The sequence below is a fragment of the Eucyclogobius newberryi genome, unplaced genomic scaffold (genome assembly GCF_026437365.1).
Source record: "Eucyclogobius newberryi isolate DKJ021-1_F unplaced genomic scaffold, fEucNew1.0.hap1 SCAF_5, whole genome shotgun sequence".
Classification (NCBI taxonomy): Eukaryota; Metazoa; Chordata; class Actinopteri; order Gobiiformes; family Gobiidae; genus Eucyclogobius; species Eucyclogobius newberryi.
This window is the reverse complement of record NW_027316167.1, coordinates 6,136,081-6,163,565: the sequence shown is the minus strand read 5'-3', so window position 1 is coordinate 6,163,565 and position 27,485 is coordinate 6,136,081. Positions and strand designations below refer to the sequence as shown.

The 27,485-nt window shown below is 48.8% G+C and overlaps 2 protein-coding genes across 2 annotated transcripts; both read right to left on the bottom strand.

Moving 5' to 3' along the window:
* Positions 1-670: 670 nt before the first annotated feature.
* Positions 671-20,073, bottom strand: chsy1 (chondroitin sulfate synthase 1). Its single transcript, XM_072465075.1, has 3 exons — positions 19,732-20,073; positions 15,698-16,193; positions 671-2,291 (listed from the first exon to the last, which is right to left on the bottom strand). Exons 1-3 carry the CDS (start codon positions 20,040-20,042, stop codon positions 702-704), a joined length of 2,397 nt encoding a protein of 798 aa, XP_072321176.1. The 5' UTR covers positions 20,043-20,073; the 3' UTR covers positions 671-701.
* A 1,913-nt stretch (positions 20,074-21,986) lies between these two features.
* Positions 21,987-26,899, bottom strand: selenos (selenoprotein S). The gene is made up of 6 exons (XM_072465854.1): positions 26,749-26,899; positions 25,058-25,192; positions 24,872-24,978; positions 23,719-23,802; positions 23,563-23,632; positions 21,987-22,482 (listed from the first exon to the last, which is right to left on the bottom strand). Exons 1-6 carry the CDS (start codon positions 26,831-26,833, stop codon positions 22,409-22,411), a joined length of 555 nt encoding a protein of 184 aa, XP_072321955.1. The 5' UTR covers positions 26,834-26,899; the 3' UTR covers positions 21,987-22,408.
* Positions 26,900-27,485: the final 586 nt, after the last annotated feature.

Sequence of the window (27,485 nt, the reverse complement as noted above, 5' to 3'; positions counted from 1 at the left end):
GATCTATATATAGATAGATCTATAGATCTATATATAGATAGATCTATATATAGATAGATCTATAGATCTATATATATAGATATATATCTATAGATCTATATCTATAGATATATATATCTATAGATATATATATCTATATCTATATATATCTATAGATATATATATATCTATATCTATATATCTATATCTATATATATCTCTCTATCTCTATCTCTATCCATAAAATGTATAAATGATCATCATTTCTTGTGCTCTTGAAGCCCTCATGTTCATGTGGATAATATTGCATATTTAAAGCTCTCGCTGGTGGTGAAAGAAATGTTTAGTGTTTTTAAATAAAAGAATATTATAAAAATACATTTAAAAGCAGAACAGTTGTAAATAGACAGTGGCACATTCAGCACTTTGACCTTTGACCTCTCACACGCTGGAAACACAAGAAACAGAAGTAATAAAAAAGTGCAAAAGCTGCAGTTCTTAAAGTAGTTCCAGTTCGGCGCGGGCCTCACACTGCGGGCCTCACACTGCGGGCCTCACACTGCGGGCCTCACACTGCGGGCCTCACACTGCGGGCCTCACACTGCGGGCCTCACACTGCGGGCCTCACACTGCGGGCCTCACAGCGCGGGCCTCACGGCGAGGGCCTCACGGCGCGGGCCTCACGGCGAGGGCCTCACGGTGCGGGCCTCACGGTGCGGGCCTCACAGTCTGTGCTCCTGTGTCCTGCTGGAGGAGTTGCTGCTGTAGCTTCCCTGGTTCTTCTCCAGCCACATCTCGGCGAGCTGCTGCGTGGAGCCGTGGGACGAGGCGCGCGAGCCCAGGCACATCTTGTACTGCTTGGGCTCCAGGTTGGGGTCGCACAGCACGGGATGGTGCACGTGTACGATGCCCGTGTCCGTGCTGCGGAACAGCCGCACGCCCGACTGGATGAACTTATTGAACAGGTCCACGTCCTCCAGGCCCCAGCCCTGGATGGAGGTGTCGAAGCCGCCCGCCGACAGCAGGTCCCCCTTGTACACGCACACGATCCCGAAGCCATACGTCCTCCAGAGCCCCGTCTTGGAGGTGAAGACGTAGTGGTTGTTGCTGGGGACCTTCCCGATGTACACCACTTTGGGGTCGTACTGGCTGAAGATGATGGGGAAGTACGTCTGCTCCCCCAGGGCCGTGTTGTCCCGGCAACGCTTCAGGAAGTCGCCGTTGAAGAGCAGGTCCACGTCGCAGTAGAACAGCAGCGAGTCGTTGGAGAAGTGCGAGGAGCCCACCTCCAGAGCCAGAGCCCGGGAGAAGGGCCCCTCCACCGGCCGCACCTCCATGTCGGCGCGCGGGTACTTCATGTGGTACTCCCTCATCAGCTCCACCTGCTTGACCCGCTCGGGGTTGTCCGTATTGAAGAGCAGCACCACCAGCTTCACGTTCTGTTTGGGGACGAGACACACGCGCTCGAAGTTGGACATGAAGCGCACGAAGATGTCGTAGCGTCCAGACAGCGGCACCAGGATGTTGACCCGCTTGTCCTTGGGCTCCCGCTGGTCCTGGCCCGAGCTGGTCAGCTTGAAGGGCACCAGCATCTTCAGCGAGTTGGACAGGAAGGACAGCGAGTCGGACTCCTGGTTGATGTGGCTGGAGAGCGCGCGGGCGTCCATCTCCACGTCCTCCCTGAACTGGATCTGGCTGAAGGTCTGCTGGAGGTAGGCGTGTCTCCGCACCGGCACCGTCATGGTCTTGCCCTTGTGCTTCTTGTAGAGCAGCAGCAGGTCCAGGACGTACTCGGCGCCGTACAAAGGGCTGACCCTCCTGTAGCCGTATTGGATCTCCTTGAAGTCGATGACCCGCCCTCGCGCTTTGGCGTTGGCGTTGATCATCTCCATCACCTGCATGATGATGTCGTCGAGGGCGAGTCGCTGCGCCGAGTCCATGCCGCGGCGGGGGGGCAGGCCGTTGGAGGCGGAGAACAGGTACTTGCCCGTCAGGAAGTCCCACTCCAGCACCTCGTCCCGCTGCTTGGGGTGGAATCGCATGAAGGACGGCGGGACGCCCAGCTGCAGGTCCTCGCGGCCGGGCTCGCCGGCGCCGTAGCGGCCCATCTGCACGATCTCGCGGTGCAGCTGGACGGTGCGGTGGCGCAGCTCGGCGATCTTGCGGCTGAGCATGTAGCTGTGCAGCCGGTACTGGTAGGGCGGGTTCTTGTTGGGGTGCAGCGTGATGGCGCGGTGGATCTTGCTGTTGCGGAGGTCGCGGATGTAGCCCTTCTTGTTGGGTTCATAGTTCTCGTAGAACAGCTGCTGCATCTGAGGACGAGAGGGAGGAAAGACAATCATCAATCAACTCCGGGGGACCATGAGAAAACCAGAGAAATGACCTCTCTGCTGTCTAAACCCAGCCAGGGGAATCATGACGCCATGTGACTAAAAGCAGGACTAAAGCAGGACTAAAGCTGGACTAAAGCAGGTCTAAAGCAGGGCTAAAGCAGGGCTAAAGCAGGTCTAAAGCAGGTCCAAAGCAGGACTAAAGCAGGACTAAAGCAGGGTTAAGCAGGACTAAAGCAGGACTAAAGCAGGACTAAAGCAGGACTAAAGCAGGTCTAAAGCAGGACTAAGCAGGACTAAAGCAGGTCTAAAGCAGGGCTAAAGCAGGTCTAAAGCAGGGCTAAAGCAGGGCTAAAGCAGGTCTAAAGCAGGTCTAAAGCAGGTCTAAAGCAGGTCTAAAGCTGGACTAAAGCAGGTCTAAAGCAGGTCTAAAGCAGGTCTAAAGCAGGACTAAAGCAGGACTAAAGCTGGACTAAAGCAGGGCTAAAGCAGGGCTAAAGCAGGGCTAAAGCAGGACTAAAGCAGGACTAAAGCTGGACTAAAGCAGGACTAAAGCAGGTCTAAAGCAGGGCTAAAGCAGGGCTAAAGCAGGACTAAAGCAGGGCTAAAGCAGGACTAAAGCAGGGCTAAAGCAGGGCTAAAGCAGGACTAAAGCAGGACTAAAGCAGGACTAAAGCAGGTCTAATGCAGGACTAAAGCAGGACTAACGCAGGTCTAAAGCAGGGATAAAGCAGGGCTAAAGCAGGGCTAAAGCAGGACTAAAGCAGGACTAAAGCAGGACTAAAGCAGGTCTAAAGCAGGGCTAAAGCAGGGCTAAAGCAGGTCTAAAGCAGGTCCAAAGTAGGTCTAAAGCAGGACTAAAGCAGGGTTAAGCAGGACTAAAGCAGGACTAAAGCAGGACTAAAGCAGGACTAAAGCAGGTCTAAAGCAGGACTAAAGCAGGTCTAAAGCAGGTCTAAAGCAGGACTAAAGCAGGGCTAAAGCAGGACTAAAGCAGGTCTAAAGCAGGACTAAAGCAGGGTTAAGCAGGACTAAAGCTGGACTAAAGCTGGACTAAAGCAGGGCTAAAGCTGGACTAAAGCTGGACTAAAGCAGGACTAAAGCAGGACTAAAGCAGGACTAAAGCTGGACTAAAGCTGAACTAAAGCAGTTCTAAAGCAGGTCTAAAGCAGGACTAAAGCAGGGCTAAAGCAGGACTAAAGCAGGGCTAAAGCAGGACTAAAGCTGGACTAAAGCTGAACTAAAGCAGTTCTAAAGCAGGTCTAAAGCAGGACTAAAGCAGGGCTAAAGCAGGACTAAAGCTGGACTAAAGCAGGGCTAAAGCAGGGCTAAAGCAGGACTAAAGCAGGTCTAAAGCAGGACTAAAGCAGGACTAAAGCAGGGCTAAAGCAGGACTAAAGCAGGTCTAAAGCAGGTCTAAAGCAGGTCTAAAGCAGGACTAAAGCAGGTCTAAAGCAGGGCTAAAGCAGGACTAAAGCAGGACTAAGCAGGGCTAAAGCAGGTCTAAAGCAGGTCTAAAGCAGGTCTAAAGCTGGACTAAAGCAGGTCTAAAGCAGGTCTAAAGCAGGGCTAAAGCAGGACTAAAGCAGGACTAAAGCTGGACTAAAGCAGGGCTAAAGCAGGGCTAAAGCAGGGCTAAAGCAGGACTAAAGCAGGACTAAAGCAGGACTAAAGCTGGACTAAAGCTGGACTAAAGCAGGACTAAAGCAGGTCTAAAGCAGGGCTAAAGCAGGGCTAAAGCAGGACTAAAGCAGGGCTAACGCAGGGCTAAAGCAGGACTAAAGCAGGACTAAAGCAGGACTAAAGCAGGTCTAATGCAGGACTAATGCAGGACTAAAGCAGGACTAACGCAGGTCTAAAGCAGGGCTAAAGCAGGGCTAAAGCAGGGCTAAAGCAGGGCTAAAGCAGGACTAAAGCAGGGCTAAAGCAGGACTAAAGCAGGACTAAAGCAGGGCTAAAGCAGGGCTAAAGCAGGTCTAAAGCAGGACTAAAGCAGGTCTAAAGCAGGTCTAAAGCAGGACTAAAGCAGGACTAAAGCAGGGCTAAAGCAGGGCTAAAGCAGGACTAAAGCAGGACTAAGCAGGACTAAAGCAGGTCTAAAGCAGGGCTAAAGCAGGTCTAAAGCAGGGCTAAAGCAGGGCTAAAGCAGGTCTAAAGCAGGTCTAAAGCAGGTCTAAAGCTGGACTAAAGCAGGTCTAAAGCAGGTCTAAAGCAGGGCTAAAGCAGGACTAAAGCAGGACTAAAGCTGGACTAAAGCAGGGCTAAAGCAGGGCTAAAGCAGGGCTAAAGCAGGACTAAAGCTGGACTAAAGCTGGACTAAAGCAGGACTAAAGCAGGTCTAAAGCAGGGCTAAAGCAGGGCTAAAGCAGGACTAAAGCAGGGCTAAAGCAGGACTAAAGCAGGGCTAAAGCAGGGCTAAAGCAGGACTAAAGCAGGACTAAAGCAGGACTAAAGCAGGTCTAATGCAGGACTAAAGCAGGACTAACGCAGGGCTAAAGCAGGGCTAAAGCAGGGCTAAAGCAGGGCTAAAGCAGGACTAAAGCAGGACTAAAGCAGGACTAAAGCAGGTCTAAAGCAGGACTAAAGCAGGGCTAAAGCAGGTTTAAAGCAGGGCTAAAGCAGGTCTAAAGCTGGACTAAAGCAGGTCTAAAGCAGGGCTAAAGCAGGACTAAAGCAGGACTAAAGCAGGACTAAAGCAGGACTAAAGCAGGTCTAAAGCAGGTCTAAAGCAGGGCTAAAGCAGGTCTAAAGCAGGGCTAAAGCAGGGCTAAAGCAGGTCTAAAGCAGGGCTAAAGCAGGGCTAAAGCAGGCCTAAAGATGGACTAAAGCAGGACTAAAGCAGGACTAAAGCAGGTCTAAAGCTGGACTAAAGCTGGACTAAAGCAGGTCTAAAGCAGGACTAAAGCAGGGCTAAAGCAGGACTAAAGCTGGACTAAAGCAGGGCTAAAGCAGGACTAAAGCAGGGCTAAAGCAGGACTAAAGCAGGGCTAAAGCTGGACTAAAGCTGAACTAAAGCAGTTCTAAAGCAGTTCTAAAGCAGGTCTAAAGCAGGACTAAAGCAGGACTAAAGCAGGACTAAAGCAGGGCTAAAGCAGGTCTAAAGCAGGTCTAAAGCAGGTCTAAAGCAGGACTAAAGCAGGGCTAAAGCAGGTCTAAAGCAGGACTAAAGCAGGTCTAAAGCAGGTCTAAAGCAGGGCTAAAGCAGGGCTAAAGCAGGACTAAAGCAGGACTAAAGCAGGGCTAAAGCAGGGCTAAAGCAGGACTAAAGCAGGACTAAAGCAGGGCTAAAGCAGGACTAAAGCAGGTCTAAAGCAGGACTAAAGCAGGTCTAAAGCAGGACTAAAGCAGGACTAAAGCAGGGCTAAAGCAGGACTAAAGCAGGTCTAAAGCAGGGCTAAAGCAGGGCTAAAGCTGGGCTAAAGCAGGGCTAAAGCAGGTCTAAAGCAGGTCTAAAGCAGGTCTAAAGCAGGTCTAAAGCTGGACTAAAGCAGGTCTAAAGCAGGTCTAAAGCAGGTCTAAAGCTGGACTAAAGCAGGTCTAAAGCAGGTGTAAAGCAGGTCTAAAGCAGGTCTAAAGCTGGACTAAAGCAGGTCTAAAGCTGGACTAAAGCAGGTCTAAAGCAGGACTAAAAGCAGGGCTAAAGCTGGGCTAAAGCAGGTCTAAAGCTGGACTAAAGCAGGTCTAAAGCAGGACTAAAAGCAGGGCTAAAGCTGGGCTAAAGCAGGACTAAAGCAGGTCTAAAGCAGGTCTAAAGCTGGACTAAAGCAGGTCTAAAGCAGGACTAAAGCAGGGCTAAAGCAGGGCTAAAGCAGGACTAAAGCTGGACTAAAGCAGGACTAAAGCAGGACTAAAGCAGGTCTAAAGCAGGACTAAAGCAGGGCTAAAGCAGGTCTAAAGCAGGACTAAAAGCAGGACTAAAAGCAGGACTAAAAGCAGGACTAAAGCAGGTCTAAAGCAGGGCTAAAGCAGGACTAAAGCTGGGCTAAAGCAGGTCTAAAGCAGGGCTAAAGCAGGACTAAAGCGGGACTAAAGCAGGACTAAAGCAGGACTAAAGCGGGACTAAAGCTGGACTAAAGCGGGACTAAAGCTGGACTAAAGCTGGGCTAAAGCAGGACTAAAGCAGGACTAAAGCTGGGCTAAAGCAGGGCTAAAGCGGTTTAGATATACAGTTCTCTTTTACTAAATTACATTTTTTGGCAGTATTTATTCAACACATAAATACGTCTAATAATTGTGCTCATAAATACACACATATTGTTTAGTATTTTGTTGAAGTATTTCTGCCACTATAGGATCATTTTGCTCCAAACCAGGAAGTGTGTGGGACGCAGTGTTTAGGCCCCTCCCATGCCATGTGTGGCCCGCCTCCTGTGAACTGTGACTTTATACTTCCTTCAATCTATTTTTGTAACGCCCTAAATCACAATAGCACTCGAACCTGTTACCTGTTTGAGCTGTCATATGTCGAGTCAGAACCCTGGCTCCTTCTCTGATGATAGGTGCGTGAAGTGCAGTGTAGTGGTAGTTTTGGAGGCCAGGGTTACGGAGTTAGAAGCGCGGATCCGCTGTTTAGAGGAGCTTAAGTCCAGTTATAGTTCGGTTTTAGCGCGAGGGCTACCGGACCGCGCTGCAGGGCGTAGCATTAGCATTAGCAGTAGCAGTAAGGCCGAGCTCAGCCCCTCAGCGTCTCCCGTGCAGCCGGGACTAGACCAGGAACAGAATAGGGACCATTTTGTGACAGTTCGGAGGGGACAAGGCGCTAAACGCCGAACCTCAGAGCGCCGTGAGCTTCACGTCTATAATAGGTTTTCTCCCCTCAGCGATCACACGCCCGCTGAACACACGAGAGAAACTCTTGTAATCGGGAGTTCTATTGTTAGAGACATGAAGCTTCCAGCTGCTAGCGTTAGGTGTTACCCGGGGGCCAGAATGGGTGACATCGAAGGAAACCTTAGGATCTTAAAGCGGAGTAGGACCCGTTTCCGGCGAGTCGTGGTTCACGCAGGCGGTAACGACGCCCGGCGGAGACAATCAGAGGTGCTCAAAGTTCAAGTAGCCGCGGTGTGTGACCTAGCGAAGTCGATGTCGGACACTGTAATATTTTCTGGTCCTCTGCCCAATCGGATCAATGCTGAATTGTACAGCCGTCTCTCAGCATTCAACAACTGGTTATCCAGATGGTGCCCTCAAAACAACGTTGTCTTTATTGATAACTGGAGTGCGTTTTGGGGAAAGCCCGGGCTCATACGCAGGGATGGCATCCATCCGACTTCGGAGGGTACATCCCTATTAGTTCGGAATTTGACCGATAGTCTTAGTCGTGTTAAGTGACCATCTAGGGATGAGCCCCAGGTGCAGAGCAGCAGTTCAAGACGCTCCTCTGTCGCTGAACTCTCGCCCGTTCTGTTACATGTGAAGTGTTCAGATTCAAGACAGATAGAGACTGTGTGTGTCCCTCGTGTCCCTCGTGTCCCTCGTACAAATAATGCCAAAAAGTCACATCTCAGAAAAAATATTTCAGGCGTCAGACCAAATAACTTAAGGAAAATAACAATCACAAATACACAAATGAATAAACACGTAAAATGTGGACTGCTAAACATTAGAGCAATTTCCTCCAAATCGCTCTTAGTTAATGAATTAATTAGTGACTATAACATAGATCTTCTAGCTCTAACTGAAACGTGGCTTCAACAAGACGACTACGTCAGACTAAATGAGTCCACCCCACCCACCCATGTTAACTTTCAGACCGCCAGGAGCACAGGCCGAGGTGGTGGTGTGGCAGTGATCTCCCACTCAAGCCTACTCATGAGCCCTAAAACTAACAATGCATTTCACTCATTTGAAAGCCTTATGCTGTCAATCACATGTCCAAATATGAAAAACCAAAAAGGAGTTTTGTTCATAGTTATCTACCGACCTCCTGGTCCCTACTCAGAGTTTTTAACAGAGTTTTCTGACTTTATATCAAACTTAGTGTTAGCCTGGGATAAAATAGTTATAGTTGGAGACTTTAATATCCACGTGAACATGAGTGATGACGCTCTCAGTAATGCCTTCAGCGCCTTGTTAGACAGCATTGGTTTCACTCAGAATGTAAATAAACCGACTCACACTCACAAGAACACTCTGGATCTTGTCCTAACGTATGGAACAGAGATTAGTGACCTCATTGTCCTCCCTCAAAACCCTATATTGTCAGATCATTTCCTAATTACCTTTCAGTTTATTCTTAAAGATCATCCAGTCCCACAAAATAAAGTTATAATGAAAAGGACAATATCTGAAAAATCTATCTCAAAATTCAAAGAAATAATAGAGCCAATATTCAGTGACATGTCATGTGATCCTGTCATGTGATCCTGCTGAGAACAGTTTTAGTCCCAGTTTAAGTGATCAATGTGTCGACTTGACCATGAATTCTCTGAAGTCTGCTCTTGACGTTGTCGCGCCGTTAAAACAGAAGGTCATTAGGCCAAAGCGCGCCTCCCCATGGTACAACCAAGAACTGCGTTCACATAAACAAAGAGTTAGAAAGTTAGAGGGATTATTTCGTCGCTCTCACACTGAAGAATCCCTAAAAGCATGGAAAAGTTGCCTGCTGTCCTATAAGCAGGCTCTGCGTAAGGCCCAAACCAGATATTATTCAAATCTAATAGAAGTCAACAAAAGTAACACTAAATTCCTTTTCAGCACTGTAGCTAGGCTAACAAACTGTCACAGTGCAGTAGAGCCCTCAATCCCAGCTACACTTAGCTCTGATGATTTCCTCCTATTTTTTAATAATAAAATAAAAACAATCAGAGATAAATTAGATGAAATTACCCCCGCTATTAGCCCTGAACTAGCCCAAGCTGTAAATCTAACGTCCCATATAAATCCACCTGTAAACTTAGAAAGGTTCACAGCTGCTGATCAAGCAGAGATAACTTCAGCCATTATGTCCTCTAAAAGCTCAACTTGTGTCCTAGACCCCATTCCAAGCAGACTCCTCAAAGACATTCTCCCCCTAATTATAGACCCTATTCTTAATATAATAAATACTTCACTCCAAAGTGGCTATGTTCCACAGTCCTTCAAACATGCAGTCATTAAACCTCTTCTGAAAAAGCCTAATCTAGATCCCGACCTATTGGTAAACTACAGACCTATTTCAAATCTTCCCTTCGTCTCTAAAATCCTTGAAAAAGTTGTAGTAAAACAGCTTTGTCGCCACCTGCAGGACAATAACTTATTTGAAGTTTTCCAGTCAGGGTTCAGAGCCCACCACAGCACTGAAACTGCACTAGTTAAAGTCACAAATGATTTGTTATTAGCCGCTGACGATGGACTGGTCTCAATCCTGGTTCTGTTGGACCTCAGCGCAGCGTTTGACACCATTGACCACAACATTCTACTGCAGAGGTTAGAATGTGATGTAGGTGTTGGAGGAACAGCCCTCAGCTGGTTTAAATCCTATCTATCTGATAGGTTCCAATTTGTTAATGTAAACCAGAGCTCCTCACCAAGCTCTAAAGTAATTTACGGTGTGCCACAGGGTTCGGTACTCGGTCCAATTCTGTTTACTCTTTATATGCTACCATTAGGCAACATTATCAGAAAGCATGGCATTAACTTCCACTGCTATGCAGATGACACTCAGCTGTATTTATCAATGAAACCTGATCAGAGCGATCAAGTAGACAGACTTAGTGCTTGCGTGAAGGAGATAAAAACCTGGATGACACTAAACTACCTGCTTCTTAACCCTGAAAAAAACGAGGTCATTGTGCTTGGCCCTAAGCATCTACGAGACGCTCTATCTGAGCAGATAGTCACACTGGACAATGTCAGTGTAGCCTCCAGTTCTACTGTAAGAAACCTTGGAGTCTTATTTGACCAGGAGCTCTCATTTAAAGCTCATATAAATCAAGCTTGTAAAACAGCCTATTTCCATTTGCGCAACATCGCCAAAATCAGAAGAATCCTGCCTAAAAGTGATGCCGAAAAACTTATCCATGCATTTGTAACGACTAGATTAGACTACTGTAACTCCCTGCTTGCAGCGTGTCCTAAAAGCTCCATAAAAAGCTTTCAACTGGTTCAAAATGCAGCAGCAAGATTACTAACAGGAACAAAAAGAAGAGAGCACATTACGCCAGTGCTGAAGTCTCTTCACTGGCTCCCCGTCGAGTCCAGAATCAAATTCAAAATTCTACTCTTGACCTACAAAGCCATAAATGACATGGCCCCATCCTACCTCAAAGATGCTATAGAACCATATCATCCAAACAGAGCTCTTCGCTCTCAGAATGCTGGCCTTCTGGTGGTGCCAAGAGTCTCTAAAAGTACTGTAGGAGGTAGAGCGTTTAGCTACCAAGCTCCTGTGTTATGGAATCAGCTCCCGACCCATGTTAAATATGCTGACACAGTCTCTTCATTTAAGTCCAGGCTTAAAACGTTCCTCTTCGAAATCGCTTATGGTCAGAGTAGTTAGGAACAGAAAGATAAACCCACAGCTTCAGCTATGCTGCCCTAGGAGTAACTATGCTGGGGGAAGTATGGCAGCTTGAGCACTATCCTCTTCTTCTTCTGACTACTTATGCTATCAAACAATATTTATTTTTTGATTCCACTTGCAAACTGTTCACCGCCTTCTTTTCTTTCTCTCACTCCTGAGGACCTGTGGACCCAGATGCCCCTCCCCTGGTGAAGTGGTCCCTGCCCTGTGTGGACGGTCCCTCATCTGCCTGAAGAGTGGCTCCAGTTCGCCTCAGTCGGTCCCTCTTCTGCCTGAAGAGTGGGTCCAGCTCGCCTCCGACGGTCCCTCTTCTGCCTGAAGAGTGGGTCCAGCTCGCCTCCGACGGTCCCTCTTCTGCCTGAAGAGTGGGTCCAGCTCGCCTCAGACGGTCCCTCATTTGCCTGAAGAGTGGGTCCAGCTCGACTCAGTCGGTCCCTCTTCTGCCTGAAGAGTGGGTCCAGCTCCAGTCTCCTTGTGTCCGTCTGTCCGTCTGTGAGAGTCGGATCTCTCCTTCACTGGAACTCCTCCAGGTTTCTACGCTTTTTTCCCAAAGAGGTTTTTTTGTAGTTTTTCCTGGCCGAGAAGGAGAGTCTAAGGACAGAGGACCCTGGGACATCGTCCCTCGCCACCACAGACATTGTCTGACTCCATCGCCACCACAGACATTGTTGATTCATTTCTCCCTGTGGCCCTCAGAGGCAACTGTTGTTGTGATTTTGGGCCTTACAAAAATAAATTGATTTGATTTGATTTGATTTGAAGTATTGTAGAAATAATCGAAAATCACTGACTAGTCGTCTACTAAAAATAATTGTTAGTTGAAGCACGACTCATTTCAATCATTTGGAACTGAACTAAGTTGAGCTGAAAAAGTAATAATGAATGTAACTTCAGTCAAACACAAACAGGTCACACTGGACTTTTTCACTCTCTTTTAAAGTCTTCACTCAGACCACATCTATGCAGCGTGCCATGTGGCAGAGTGGCATGTGGCAGCGTGCCATGTGGCAGCGTGGCATGAGGCATGAGGCAGCGTGGCATGAGGCAGCGTGGCATGAGGCAGCGTGGCATGAGGCAGCGTGGCATGTGGCATGTGGCAGCGTGGCATGAGGCAGCGTGGCATGAGGCAGCGTGGCATGAGGCAGCGTGGCATGTGGCATGAGGCAGCGTGGCATGAGGCAGCGTGGCATGAGGCAGCGTGGCATGAGGCAGCGTGGCATGAGGCAGCGTGGCATGAGGCAGCGTGGCATGTGGCATGAGGCAGCGTGGCATGAGGCAGCGTGGCATGAGGCAGCGTGGCATGAGGCAGCGTGGCATGAGGCCGCGTGGCATGTGGCATGAGGCAGCGTGGCATGAGGCAGCGTGGCATGAGGCAGCGTGGCATGAGGCAGCGTGGCATGAGGCAGCTTGGCATGAGGCAGCGTGCCATGTGGCAGCGTGCCATGTGGCAGCGTGGCATGAGGCAGCGTGGCATGAGGCAGCGTTGCAGCGTGGCATGAGGCAGCGTGCCATGTGGCAGCGTGGCATGAGGCAGAGTGGCATGAGGCAGCGTGGCATGTGGCAGCGTGCCATGTGGCAGCGTGCCATGTGGCAGCGTGCCATGTGGCAGCGTTGCAGCGTGGCATGAGGCAGCGTGGCATGTGGCAGCGTGCCATGTGGCAGCGTTGCAGCGTGGCATGAGGCAGCGTGGCATGAGGCAGCGTGGCATGAGGCAGCGTGGCATGTGGCATGAGGCAGCGTGGCATGAGACAGCGTGGCATGTGGCATGAGGCAGCGTGGCATGAGGCAGCGTGGCATGAGGCAGCGTGGCATGAGGCAGCGTGGCATGTGGCAGCGTGGCATGAGGCAGCGTGGCATGAGGCAGCGTGGCATGAGGCAGCGTGGCATGAGGCAGCGTGGCATGTGGCATGAGGCAGCGTGGCATGAGGCAGCGTAGCATGAGGCAGCGTGGCATGAGGCAGCGTGGCATGAGGCAGCGTGGCATGAGGCAGCGTGGCATGTGGCATGAGGCAGCGTGGCATGAGGCAGCGTGGCATGTGGCATGAGGCAGCGTGGCAGCGTGGCATGAGGCAGCGTGGCATGAGGCAGCGTGGCATGTGGCATGAGGCAGCGTGGCATGAGGCAGCGTGGCAGCGTGGCATGAGGCAGCGTGGCATGAGGCAGCGTGGCAGCGTGGCATGAGGCAGCGTGGCATGTGGCATGAGGCAGCGTGGGATGAGGCAGCGTGGCATGAGGCAGCGTGGCATGTGGCATGAGGCAGCGTGGCATGAGGCAGCGTGGCATGTGGCAGCGTGGCATGAGGCAGCGTGGCATGAGGCATGTGGCAGCGTGGCATGAGGCAGCGTGGCATGAGGCAGCGTGGCATGTGGCAGCGTGGCATGAGGCAGCGTGGCATGAGGCATGTGGCAGCGTGGCATGAGGCAGCGTGGCATGAGGCAGCGTGGCATGTGGCAGCGTGGCATGAGGCAGCGTGGCATGAGGCAGCGTGGCATGTGGCAGCGTGGCATGAGGCAGCGTGGCATGTGGCATGAGGCAGCGTTGCAGCGTGGCATGTGGCATGAGGCAGCGTGGCATGAGGCAGCGTGGCATGAGGCAGCGTGGCATGTGGCATGAGGCAGCGTGGCATGAGGCAGCGTGGCATGAGGCAGCGTGGCATGAGGCAGCGTGGCATGAGGCAGCGTGGCATGAGGCAGCGTGGCATGTGGCATGAGGCAGCGTGGCATGAGGCAGCGTGGCATGAGGCAGCGTGGCATGAGGCAGCGTGGCATGAGGCAGCTTGGCATGAGGCAGCGTGCCATGTGGCAGCGTGCCATGTGGCAGCGTGGCATGAGGCAGCGTGGCATGAGGCAGCGTGGCATGAGGCAGCGTTGCAGCGTGGCATGAGGCAGCGTGCCATGTGGCAGCGTGGCATGAGGCAGAGTGGCATGAGGCAGCGTGGCATGTGGCAGCGTGCCATGTGGCAGCGTTGCAGCGTGGCATGAGGCAGCGTGGCATGTGGCAGCGTGCCATGTGGCAGCGTTGCAGCGTGGCATGAGGCAGCGTGGCATGAGGCAGCGTGGCATGAGGCAGCGTGGCATGTGGCATGAGGCAGCGTGGCATGAGACAGCGTGGCATGTGGCATGAGGCAGCGTGGCATGAGGCAGCGTGGCATGAGGCAGCGTGGCATGAGGCAGCGTGGCATGTGGCATGAGGCAGCGTGGCATGTGGCAGCGTGGCATGAGGCAGCGTGGCATGAGGCAGCGTGGCATGAGGCAGCGTGGCAGCGTGGCATGAGGCAGCGTAGCATGAGGCAGCGTGGCATGAGGCAGCGTGGCATGAGGCAGCGTGGCATGTGGCATGAGGCAGCGTGGCATGAGGCAGCGTGGCATGTGGCATGAGGCAGCGTGGCAGCGTGGCATGAGGCAGCGTGGCATGAGGCAGCGTGGCATGTGGCATGAGGCAGCGTGGCATGAGGCAGCGTGGCATGAGGCAGCGTGGCATGAGGCAGCGTGGCATGAGGCAGCGTGGCATGAGGCAGCGTGGCAGCGTGGCATGAGGCAGCGTGGCATGAGGCAGCGTGGCATGTGGCATGAGGCAGCGTGGCATGAGGCAGCGTGGCATGAGGCAGCGTGGCATGTGGCATGAGGCAGCGTGGCATGAGGCAGCGTGGCATGTGGCAGCGTGGCATGAGGCAGCGTGGCATGAGGCATGTGGCAGCGTGGCATGAGGCAGCGTGGCATGTGGCAGCGTGGCATGAGGCATGTGGCAGCGTGGCATGAGGCAGCGTGGCATGAGGCAGCGTGGCATGTGGCAGCGTGGCATGTGGCAGCGTGGCATGAGGCAGCGTGGCATGAGGCAGCGTGGCATGTGGCAGCGTGGCATGAGGCAGCGTTGCAGCGTGGCATGTGGCATGAGGCAGCGTGGCATGTGGCATGTGGGCTGCACTTTTCCTGTCGCCCTGTGAGACGAGGAATGCTGCAGAAACATCAGAGAGCTTAGCCTCTAATCTGCTCTAATGGGATGGAGGCAGATTAAGCACCGTCACCGCGGCCACCAGGGGCCCCAGCAGCAACCGCCAGGAGCCCTCAGCACAGGGGCTACGAGAGGGGCCACGAGGGGCCCCAGCAGCAACTGCCAGGAGCCCTGAGCACAGGGGCCCCAGCAGCAACTGCCAGGAGCCCTCAGCACAGGGGCAAATAATAAGGTCCATGAGGCTCTGACAGTTCATCGTTTTATAGTTGGCGTTGCATCGATCACAAGGTCCTGTGTTTGTGACGTTTTGTTCATTGACAATGGAAATAAACTATTCTGATTCTAGCTCTGGGGTGCGTCAGAGGGTGCGGCTCGGGTGTGTCAGAGGGTGGGTGTGTCAGAGGGTGCAGCTCGGGTGTGTCAGAGGGTGTGGCCACAGAGCTGAAAATAACAGCACACACTCACACCCTAGCTCCTGGTGCTCAGGGGCCACATGACATTTTATCTAACATAAGGAGTGTAAACACAGCAGGTCAGAGATGATGAAGGCTAACGCTAACCCGCTAGCCCCCTCCACAGTAATGCTAACACGCTAGCCCCCTCCACAGTAATGCGAACCCGCTAGCTCCCTCCGCAGTAATGCTAACCCGCTAGCTCCCTCCACAGTAATGCTAACCCGCTAGCTCCCTCCGCAGTAATGCTAACCCGCTAGCTCCCTCCACAGTAATGCAAACCCGCTAGCTCCCTCCGCAGTAATGCTAACCCGCTAGCTCCCTCCACAGTAATGCTAACCCGCTAGCAACCTCCACAGTAATGCTAACCCGCTAGCCCCCTCCACAGTAATGCTAACCCGCTAGCCCCCTCCACAGTAATGCTAACCCGCTAGCCCCCTCCGCAGTAATGCTAACCCGCTAGCTCCCTCCACAGTACTGACCTCGTAGGACCAGACGCACTGGACGCCCGCGAAGCGCCGCACGCAGCGTCCCACCTCCACGTCCTCGTGCGTGGTGTACATCTCCTGCAGACACTCTTTGATGTGGGGCACCATCCTCCGGAGCACCTCCCGACTCATGATCACCCCGGGGCCCCCCATGCAGAAGTTCTCCCCGGGCTCCAGGGCCAGCTTGCCCAGCTCGTCGCGGGCGCCCATGCCCGTCTGGCCCAGGAAGACGGCCTCGCTGCTGTTCAGGCTGCGCAGGAAGCTCTCCAGGCGCTCGCTCTTGATGTACACGTCGTCGTCGGCGCGCATGAACCACTCGTACTGCTCCAGGTAGTGGTCGTGCATGTACTTCAGCATCATGAAGGACTTCTTCTGCGGCGGGTACGAGTCGTCCACGTTCTTCAGCGCGACGATGGGGATGGGGATGGAGCTGTCCGAGCCCTCGCTGGAGAAGAACTCCACCCGGCCCGGGACGGTCTGCGCCCACGTCCTGCCAACGCACACACACACATTGTATATAATTGTTAACCTTTTCCTTGTTTTTTTACATCCGTTTCGCAATAATTGATTCCGTAACGACAGAACTACAACTTGTTAACATTTAGTTCATGTTTTTAGGCATTATTGATGTTAAGAATGCCATTACCGTATTTTCCGGACTATAAGTGCAGTGTTCTCGCTGGGCTGAGGTCTGAGGATGGCGGTGGGACACAAAAACATTTCCCTTGATATAGAACGCCAATATGATCACACTCCGCCCCTTAGAGCGGCGTATAACGGCGCTCGGTGCCCGCTCGGCCGAGCGCAGCAGGCGGCGCGAGCAAATAATATCACATATAAGTCGCTCCGGAGTATAAGTATATAAGTATACAAGCATAAATAAGTATAAATCGCACCCCGGCTAAAACTATTAAAACTCAACACTGCACACGAGCAGAGACATGAGCAGAGACACGAGCAGAGACACGAGCAGAGACACGAGCAGAGACACGAGCAGAGACACGAGCAGAGACACGAGCAGAGACACGAGCAGAGACACGAGCGGAGACATGAGCAGAGACACGAGCAGAGACACGAGCAGAGACACGAGCAGAGACGGAGACACTAGCAGAGACACGAGCAGAGACATGAGCAGAGACACGAGCAGAGACACGAGCAGAGACACGAGCGGAGACGGAGACACGAGCAGAGACGGAGACACGAGCAGAGACGAAGACACGAGCAGAGACGGAGACACTAGCAGAGACGGAGACACTAGCAGAGACATGAGCAGAGACACGAGCAGAGACACGAGCAGAGACATGAGCAGAGACACGAGCAGAGACACGAGCGGAGACGGAGACACGAGCAGAGACGGAGACACGAGCAGAGACGAAGACACGAGCAGAGACGGAGACACTAGCAGAGACAGAGACACTAGCAGAGACAGAGACAGGAGCAGAGACAGGAGCAGAGACACGAGCAGAGACGGAGACACGAGCAGAGACGGAGACACGAGCAGAGACGGAGACACGAGCAGAGACGGAGACACGAGCAGAGACGGAGACACAGAGACACGAGCAGAGACAGAGACACGAGCAGAGACACGAGCAGAGACGGAGACACGAGCAGAGACGGAGACACAGAGACACAAGCAGAGACACGAGCAGAGACGGAGACACGAGCAGAGACGGAGACACGAGCAGAGACGGAGACACGAGCAGAGACGGAGACACAGAGACACGAGCAGAGACAGAGACACGAGCAGAGACAGAGACTCGAGCAGAGACACGAGCAGAGACGGAGACACGAGCAGAGACAGAGACACGAGCAGAGACACGAGCAGAGACGGAGACACAGAGACACGAGCAGAGACGGAGACACGAGCAGAGACACGAGCAGAGACACGAGCAGAGACAGAGACACGAGCAGAGACACGAGCAGAGACGGAGACACAGAGACACGAGCAGAGACGGAGACACGAGCAGAGACACGAGCAGAGACACGAGCAGAGACACGAGCAGAGACACGAGCAGAGACACGAGCAGAGACACGAGCAGAGACAGAGACACAGAGACGAGCTGGTGGAGATAAGATAACGACGTCCTTCTGGTTATTTCAGTGATATTGCGGCGTCTGGACGTCTCTCTCGTGTTTGGAGCTGGACTTTCCCCTCGACTCGAGGCTCAAACTGTAGCTCTCACATGTCGTTTATGTATTTACACTTCCACAAACTCTTAATAATAAATCACTAACATGTTCAAACGACACATTTCACTTAAACACAGTGAACGTTTTGCCTTTTCCTCCAGTTTTACAATTTGTCATTATAACGTTACTTCCTGGTTGAGCATGGGCAGCAGGACGGTTACCTAGCAACCATAATGTAAACAAGGGTGAAACTCCATATAATTGACAGAATAGTAATGATTTGACGTTAAGTTTCATATGTTAGATTGAAGTAAAGGTCAGAAAAGAGGAAAAGTGTCTGTTGCCTTTGAACTGCAGTTTTCTCACAAAGTTAATTAGAGGGAACCTTTTTTACTTCCTGTAATTTTAAACTTTTATTTTGACTCCACAAACTGCAGCTCGACCGATGATAAATACTTACTACAATCCACCAAACACAGAAACGTCATCTGCACTTCAATTAGACCGTTTCACCGCAGAATATACAGAATTTACAGAATTACACGTGGTCCTTTCAAGAAATAATGACTCTAAAAGTTTCTTGAAGTAACAACTCTCTTCAGGAACCATGGTTACTCATCTAAAGAGTGCGGTCTGTGTTTACATCCTTCAATCATATTTCCCTCTCATAGAAAACTACTTGAAATATTGTAGGGTTGGACTTTTTAGGCCAGTTTCTGACTATAAGACGCTGCTGCTGCTGCTGCTCACGGGCCGAGAAAACGGGCTCAAAGTCAAGCAACAGTGTGGAAAGTGGAGCCACCGGAACAAAGAGCCCAAAGAGCCGGTCCAAAGAGCCTAAAGAGCTGGACCAAAGAGCTCGACCAAAGAGCCTAAAGAGCTCGACCAAAGAGCCTAAAGAGCCGGTACATAGAGCCTAAAGAGCCGGTACATAGAGCCTAAAGAGCCGGTACATAGAGCCTAAAGAGCCGGTACATAGAGCCTAAAGAGCCGGTACATAGAGCCTAAAGAGCCGGTACATAGAGCTGAAAGAGCCGGTACATAGAGCTGAAAGAGCCGGTACATAGAGCTGAAAGAGCCGGTACATAGAGCTGAAAGAGCCGGTACATAGAGCTGAAAGAGCCGGTACATAGAGCTGAAAGAGCCGGTACATAGAGCTGAAAGAGCCGGTACATAGAGCCGAAAGAGCCGGTACATAGAGCTGAAAGAGCCGGTACATAGAGCCTAAAGAGCCGGTACATAGAGCCTAAAGAGCCGGTACATAGAGCTGAAAGAGCCGGTACATAGAGCCTAAAGAGCCGGTACATAGAGCTGAAAGAGCCGGTACATAGAGCTGAAAGAGCCGGTACATAGAGCTGAAAGAGCCGGTACATAGAGCCGAAAGAGCCGGTACATAGAGCTGAAAGAGCCGGTACATAGAGCTGAAAGAGCCGGTACATAGAGCCGAAAGAGCCGGTACATAGAGCTGAAAGAGCCGGTACATAGAGCCGAAAGAGCCGGTACATAGAGCCGAAAGAGCCGGTACATAGAGCTGAAAGAGCCGGTACATAGAGCCGAAAGAGCCGGTACATAGAGCCGAAAGAGCCGGTACATAGAGCCGAAAGAGCCGGTACATAGAGCTGAAAGAGCCGGTACATAGAGCCGAAAGAGCCGGTACATAGAGCCGAAAGAGCCGGTACATAGAGCCGAAAGAGCCGGTACATAGAGCCGAAAGAGCCGGTACATAGAGCTGAAAGAGCCGGTACATAGAGCTGAAAGAGCCGGTACATAGAGCTGAAAGAGCCGGTACATAGAGCTGAAAGAGCCGGTACATAGAGCCGAAAGAGCCGGTACATAGAGCTGAAAGAGCCGGTACATAGAGCTGAAAGAGCCGGTACATAGAGCTGAAAGAGCCGGACCTGTGCGCCGCCACGGCCCGGGTGTTCAGGTACTTCTGCGCGGTCATCACACCCACAAACAGGAAGCTGTTGGAGCGAGCCGCGGGTTTGTCCGTCGCCGCGGAGCCGTTCTCCTCGGTGGGCCACAGCATCCCCCCGTAGCCGTCTCTGGCGCCGCGGTTCAGCCCGCAGCCGGCGGCGGTGGCCCCTCGCTTGTGTCCGCCCTTCTTGAGCTCCGTGGCCCGGGGTAAGATGAGTCTGGAGGCGAGCGTGAAGCCCACCACCAGCCCGAGCAGGACACTGAACCACGCTCTCCGGCCTCGGCCCGCCATCGCCTCCGAGTCTGAAGTCACAAAAAGTCTGATTTAAAGCGCCTCGGGAGCCGCGGGGCGGGACTCACGCGCAGCTTGCGGCCGGACAAGAGTGGCTTTTTTCAGTTGCCCACGTAGCATCACCCCGCTCCTCTCACGGCTCTTCTCACGGCTCCGGGCGGAAGACTTTAGACTTTATTCTTGCTTCTTTGACAGAATAAAAACACACCGCGCTCGTGTTAATGTCGTCGCGCGGTTCCAGGTGGAAATATAAGCGGTTTGTCCTCCACTTCAGAGGAAGAACAGTCCGAAGGCGCTTCTTGGGATGGACGTTTGAGCCTCAGTGCTTTCCGTAGCGACGGTGACGCGCGCGCGAGGTGAGCTCACGGACGTGACGTAGGCAGAAGCGCACGGAACAACATCCGCGTCAATGTTCAGATCATAACAGACCCATGGTTCAGATGTACAGATAATATAGTAAATAATATAATAGATAATATACAGATAATATAGTAAATAATATAATAGATAATATACAGATAATATAGTAAATAATATAATAGATAATATACAGATAATATAGTAAATAATATAATAGATAATATACAGATAATATAATAGATAATATACAGATAATATAATAGATAATATAATAGATAATATACAGATAATATAATAGATAATATACAGATAATATAATTGATAATATACAGATAATATAATTGATAATATACAGATAATATAATAGATAATATACAGATAATATAATTGATAATATAATAGATAATATAGTAAATAATATAATAGATAATATACAGATAATATAATAGATAATATAATAGATCATATACAGATAATATAATAGATAATATACAGATAATATACAGATAATATAATAGATAATATACAGATAATATAATAGATAATATACAGATAATATACAGATAATATAATAGATAATATAATAGATAATATACAGATAATATAATAGATAATATAATAGATAATATAATTGATAATATAATAGATAATATAAAAGATAATATAATAGATAATATACAGATAATATAATAGATAATATACAGATAATATAATTGATAATATAATAAATATACAGATAATATAATTGATAATATACAGATAATATACAGATAATATAATAGATAATATACAGATAATATAATAGATAATATACAGATAATATAATAGATAATATACAGATAATATAATTGATAATATAATAAATATACAGATAATATAATTGATAATATACAGATAATATACAGATAATATAATAGATAATATACAGATAATATAATAGATAATATAATTGATAATATAATAGATAATATACAGATAATATAATAGATAATATACAGATAATATAATAGATAATATACAGATAATATAATAGATAATATACAGATAATATAATAGATCACATACAGATAATATAATAGATCATATACAGATACTAAAGTAGATCCATGGTTCAGATGTACACGTTTGCTCCACTCTCACATGTAACAAACTAAAGCAGCTCATGGTTTTCCTGTCACGAGTTTTTACCATGACAATCCCTCCACATTCCGATAATACTCAGTTCTCTGCGTTGCCCTTGATGCTACAGCCTGAACAGTGCATGCATATTAAGTATACATCCTTCCATAAATACAGTATGAATGGGCCTTTTCATACATCTGTGCATAACTTTACTGTCAAGTGTAACTGTGCCAAATCTATCTGTTGATGACCATAGACCAACATAACTCTCATATTTCATGGTGTCCTTGTCATATAGAAGTCTGAAAACTACAAATCATCTACATTTTTACATCTTACAAGAAAACAAAAGGTAAATAATATAGTTTGATTATAGAAAACACATCTGTAAGACCTCAGTAACCTGCTGATGTAAACTGTGAAATTCAATGTTCATGAGAAAAAAGACCACGTACACGTTCATAAAGATACATACAAGATATAATTTATTGAACTACTATAAAAAGCCAAAAGCGATTCAAGTTTCTTCCCAGAGCTGGAGAATCCTTTCACAAACGTTTTGATTGACTGCGTTGTTTTCCCGCCGTCTATAAGAGCTCTAGATGTGCTAACGGTGACGCGTGTACATGTGCTATACGCTACGCCACACTGACGTTCTCAGCCGGGCCCCGCGGAACCGCCCGTTTACGAGCCCGGCTTCATTTAGGGGCCGCTGTGCCACCGCCGGATTGACAAAATGAGCGCTCTACGACTTTCGCAGGAGACGTCCAGAGGAAATAATCTACTTAAAGTCCAGTTGTCGGTGCACAGCGCCCCCTGTCAGTGTGGAGAGTGTGGTGCGGCGGTCAGAGCGCCCCCCAGGGAGCGCCTGACCCGCTTTAGTTTCATCCTCCCGCTGAGGGTCCTCTGCGGCCGGGCCTCCAGGCACACGCCCCGCCTCCGCTCAGAGGGTTGTAGTCTGCACAGGAAGTGACACGTTTCTGCATTAGTTTGATCCACATTTAGTCCTCTACAGCCATGGTTTAGTCTGAGTCTAGTCTGGTCCTGGTCCTGGTCCTGGTACACCTAGAAAAAAAGGAGTGTCCAAACTATGGCCCTCAGACAAATTTTTGTTGGCCCAAACAACAAAAACTTGTACTTTTTACTGTAAAATTTTAATTGTTTATGTTATACCAACCTATTATTGATGTTCCAAGTCGTATTAAAGGTGGAGGCATCGAAACTATGTCAAATGGTTCACTTCATTGTCGGGCTTTCTGCTTCATATAAGTTTTAAAATGCGGGCCCCGGTGATAAGCGTTTGGACCCCCCTGGACTAGAAGCTCTTGAGGGTGGTTCTTTTAGTTCTTTTAGTCCCCATAATCAGGGCAGAACTCTGAGTTAGATGTAGGCGGACGGTGAATGTCAGGAACGGTTGTGATTTATCATGTGAAATATTATCATTATTAAAAGTAGTGGGCCTATTATTTGTATTATTATTTATTGAAATGCAAATTAAAAAGTCTTTTTGATCATCTGACGAGGATTCAAGTCAAGAGTTAAAAATGATTAGCCCAATAATAAGCCTTTCATTTTCAAGGCTGTTGTTTGCACTGTGTCAGGTTAGACATTTATCTGAATACGAGTCAAATAGTATTAAAGCGTTTTAAAGCTTCAAACACAGAACACGTCTTCCCTCCTCCACGTCTGGCTCTGAGAGATAAAGACTCCAAACTCCCAGGTCCTTTTTTAAATGATGATAACTTTATAAAAAATGCATCATTGCTCAGGAGTCAGTGAGACCAAACATAACAAATATCTTTGTAAATAAAATCTTAATTGTACCTCTATTGCACTGTTAATTATGAGGATGATTTAAGTTAAGTGGTGATGTTAGACGCACTGGAAATATAATATTACTGATCTTTTGATTGGTAGTGCAGTGCGTCGATAAACAGGAAACCGCTGGCTCTTTTTCTTCTTCTGTTCTGATTGTGTATTACCACAAAGGAGCCGCAGGGGGCGCTCTATTGTCACGGATGAATTGAACTGAACAAACCTGCGCCGCGGAGAGGTTTGTTGTCCGTTTTCCTCTTAACGACCGTCGTGGACGAGTCCCCCTCTGTGTTCTGTAACGTAAAAATATGAATATTAGTTTATTAGATGAAGAAACAACACCTAATATGACGACATGTGATGTAAATGTGGGCGTGACCTGGGAGGCGTGTCCTTTGCTGCTCTTCCCCTGCGTCATACTGTCATACTGCTCGATCTTCTGCCTCCTCTTCTCCTCCTCCTGCTGCTCACACAACAACAAAGAAGAGCACGATGAAGCCGAGCGGTGGACGTGCGATTGTGCTAATCCGCTCCGAGCAAACGATATTCCGTTAAAATACGGAAAACTGTAAATTTAGAAAGGTTTAAAAGTCTAAATGATGAAAGATCTCCTGTTTTTTCTAATTGTGACTTAGTTTGCTTGGATAGAAGTTGTGGTAAATGTTTATCAAAGTTTTGAAGTAGCAGTTTGTGAAGATATTTTGAAACTTAAAATGACAGGAAGTGGCGCTGCGCTCTGAATACCTCTGTGATGTCATCAATGTGCGACATGCCATTGAAAACACAGACAAATTACACGTCACTTTCCAGGCGGTTTCAATAATATCTAGAGTAAATTCATAACGATTGAGTAACCTTTATGGATTTTGGCTCTTGTTTACGGTTACGGTTGCTAGGTAACAGTATTTAACAGTGGAATCGCCTCTACCTGTGTCATATTTGCTGCCCGTGTCCAACCAGGAAGAAGAATTATAAACGTGTGGGGGAAAATGTTGAGTAAAATCCTAAACAAAATCATGTTCGCTACGTTTTAGTGAAATGTGCAGTTCAACATTTCACTAAATAACTATAAGTTGCTTTTTTCATAGTTTTGGCCGGGATGCAACTTATACTTACATTTACACTCTGGAGCGACGATGTGATATTATTTGTTATTTTCACACTTACAACTGCATTTCATACTCCAGTGCGACTTATATATGTTTTCTTCTTCTCCATTATGCATTTTTTGGCAGATGCGACTTATACTCCGGAGCGGAAAATACGGTAACTAGTTTAAGTATTAGTTTAGCCTAGTTAGTTGTAGTTCCTCAACCAAATGTCACACAATTAAGTCAGTGCAACATTGTTTTTACACATTAGACGCCGAGTTAGTTTGCTAGTCTGATTTGGGACTCAAACAGTTGAAAAGGAATCATTTAGTTTAGTATTTTGCCCTACGGTACAAAAGTCTGTGCACTTAGACTCATAGTTTAAGTTCTGTCGTTTGTTCCAGACTGATAACTGTGGATCATAGTCACACAGACACAGACCTGTTTCTGCTTCTCTTTGAAGACGGCCGCTTTGGCGTCGAGCTCCTCCTGCATCCTCATCCGAGCCGCCTCAAGCGCCTCCTGTCGCTTGGCAACGAGCAGCGCGTCTTCACAGAACCAATAAAACAGTCAACATCCGACAGAAACACACACAGCGGGTTCACGGTGAGTTTTGAGACGACGTACCCTGATGCGTGGCCGGGGCGGGGCTGCGGGTCCTTCCCTCCGATTGGTTCTTTTTGATGATGTACTGGATGAGCAGGTAGAAGAGGGCTGTGGCGGTCAGCAGGTACCACCCGTACTGCCCCAATGCCTCTCGTACTGCAAGGACATGTGGGGATTAAACCAAATATTGTTCTTTATCTCAAATGTGACCTTTGCATCCCCTCTTCTCCTTCCCCTTCTCTCTTCCACTTCCCACTTTCTCTTCCTCTTCCCTCTTGTCATGCAGATCTAAACTTCCTGAACACCATTATATTCCCTTTCCCAAGTTTTCCCTCCGAGTTGTGCCCAAACTGTTTTTAACAAATATATTTATGGATAAATGATGGTCTTTAATCATCCTCTTTCATCTCAGTGCCCCCTTGTGGTGGGTCTAACCACACAACATGGACTCTCACTATGACAGAGCCTCATTTGCTTCCTGCTTTATTGGTTCTTAAAATGACCAAAAGTAGGAGCCTACTTTTTACTGCAAATGAAGACAATTCTACTGCACTAAACTACATAACAAATACTGTGATAAAGATCAATATGGTGTTTCAAGCTTTACTAACGGTGCGATAACGCTGTCAATCCCATGTCAAATGCAACATTTTAAAACTATTTACTTCATTGTTTATTTCATATTGTGCTGAGATTAGTTATTTTTTATTATAATAATAATAATAATGGCTTTTATAAGTATATATTGTGCTGGCTTGCGTGTCCATAGACATAATTGGTAAAGGTTTAAAGTGCATATGACAGGTTCGACTACACATTTCAATACAACTTGATTATATTTAAGACTTTACTAAACACGTTTCCCCATTTTTCCACAATTTATAATTGCATTTCCTGGTTGGACACGAACACAAATACGACATGAGTAGGCTCCCTACCAACCATAATGTAAACACGGGCCAAAACCCATATACACTGACTTAGGGTGACACGACAAACAACAATACTTAAAGACTCAGTCATAACTAAAAAAAACAAGATTTTGTCTGTGGACGAGATTACATTTGTGGCCCGCATTAAATCTAGCTTGGACCGGGGGCAGTGTTAGCTTGGACCGGGGGCAGTGTTAGCTTGGACCGGGGGCAGTGTTAGCTTCGACCGGGGGCAGTGTTAGCTTGGACCGGGGGGCAGTGTTAGCTTGGACCGGGGAGCAGTGTTAGCTTGGACCGGGGGGCCAGTGTTAGCTTGGACCGGGGGGCCAGTGTTAGCTTGGACCGGGGGGCCAGTGTTAGCTTGGACCGGGGGGCCAGTGTTAGCTTGGACCGAGGCCAGTGTTAGCTTGGACCGAGGCCAGTGTTAGCTTGGACCGAGGCCAGTGTTAGCTTGGACCGGGGGGCCAGTGTTAGCTTGGACCGAGGCCAGTGTTAGCTTGGACCGGGGGGCCAGTGTTAGCTTGGACCGGGGGGCCAGTGTTAGCTTGGACCGGGGGGCCAGTGTTAGCTTGGACCGAGGCCAGTGTTAGCCTGGCTGCCATCCCGAGACACGTCAACACGTCAAGTCTTTCCGCGTTTCAGTGAAAACTCGGTCCATGTCAGCACAATAATATAAAACTAAAGTTTGCGTCATAAAACTACAGTTAGCATATCGCGTGAGGACAGGCTTTGTGCTAAAGCTAGAAGCCGCTTCCGCCACTGACGTGTCCGCGTTTTTACCGGCGTCGGTCACCGCGCTCAGGTCCTGGTTCTGGAGCGGCCGGTGGTTCTGCTCCACCGGCGGCAGCTCGGCGTTGTCGCCCATATCCGCGGTACGGCGCCCGGTGTGTGGATCGGCTCTGGCTCTTCTCGCGCACCGGAGTCTCGGGTTTGTTTACGGATGACGTGGACCTGCTGTTTGTCCGCGGGTCGAGTGCGCCACCTTGTGTTTGGGAGTGCGCCACCTTGTGTTTGGGAGTGCAAAGCTTTACTGTTCAAATGAAAACCATAGTATAATAGATGAAAATGAAGAAAACCCTGGCATTTTAAACCTCATTAGCAAACTATATGATCAGAAGTACTTTTATAAGACCATACTTTACTACTACTGTAGTTTTAACAGTGCTTCTACTTGGGTTAAGGTTTTGTTTACTATTCCAACTTTGAATTGTGTTTATAGCAGAAAATGTGTATGTTGACATGTTTTTGAATATTTTTGAATTTGTGCATTCATGTTTTGTCTGTTCAATAACATAGTATTAAATTTAAACTGTTATTCAATATTCATTTAGTAGTAGTGTATCCAAATTCTTCACTCTTTAGTAATTATTTGGGTCACAGCTGTTTACTCGTACTATTAGAGTATATTATCTTTCTGTATCATTACTCTTACCACACCACAGACTAGACTAGAATATAGTCCCTTCTTTAAAGAGTTCCAGGTCTCATTTGAACCCAAAGTCGTGGCATCTACGCTG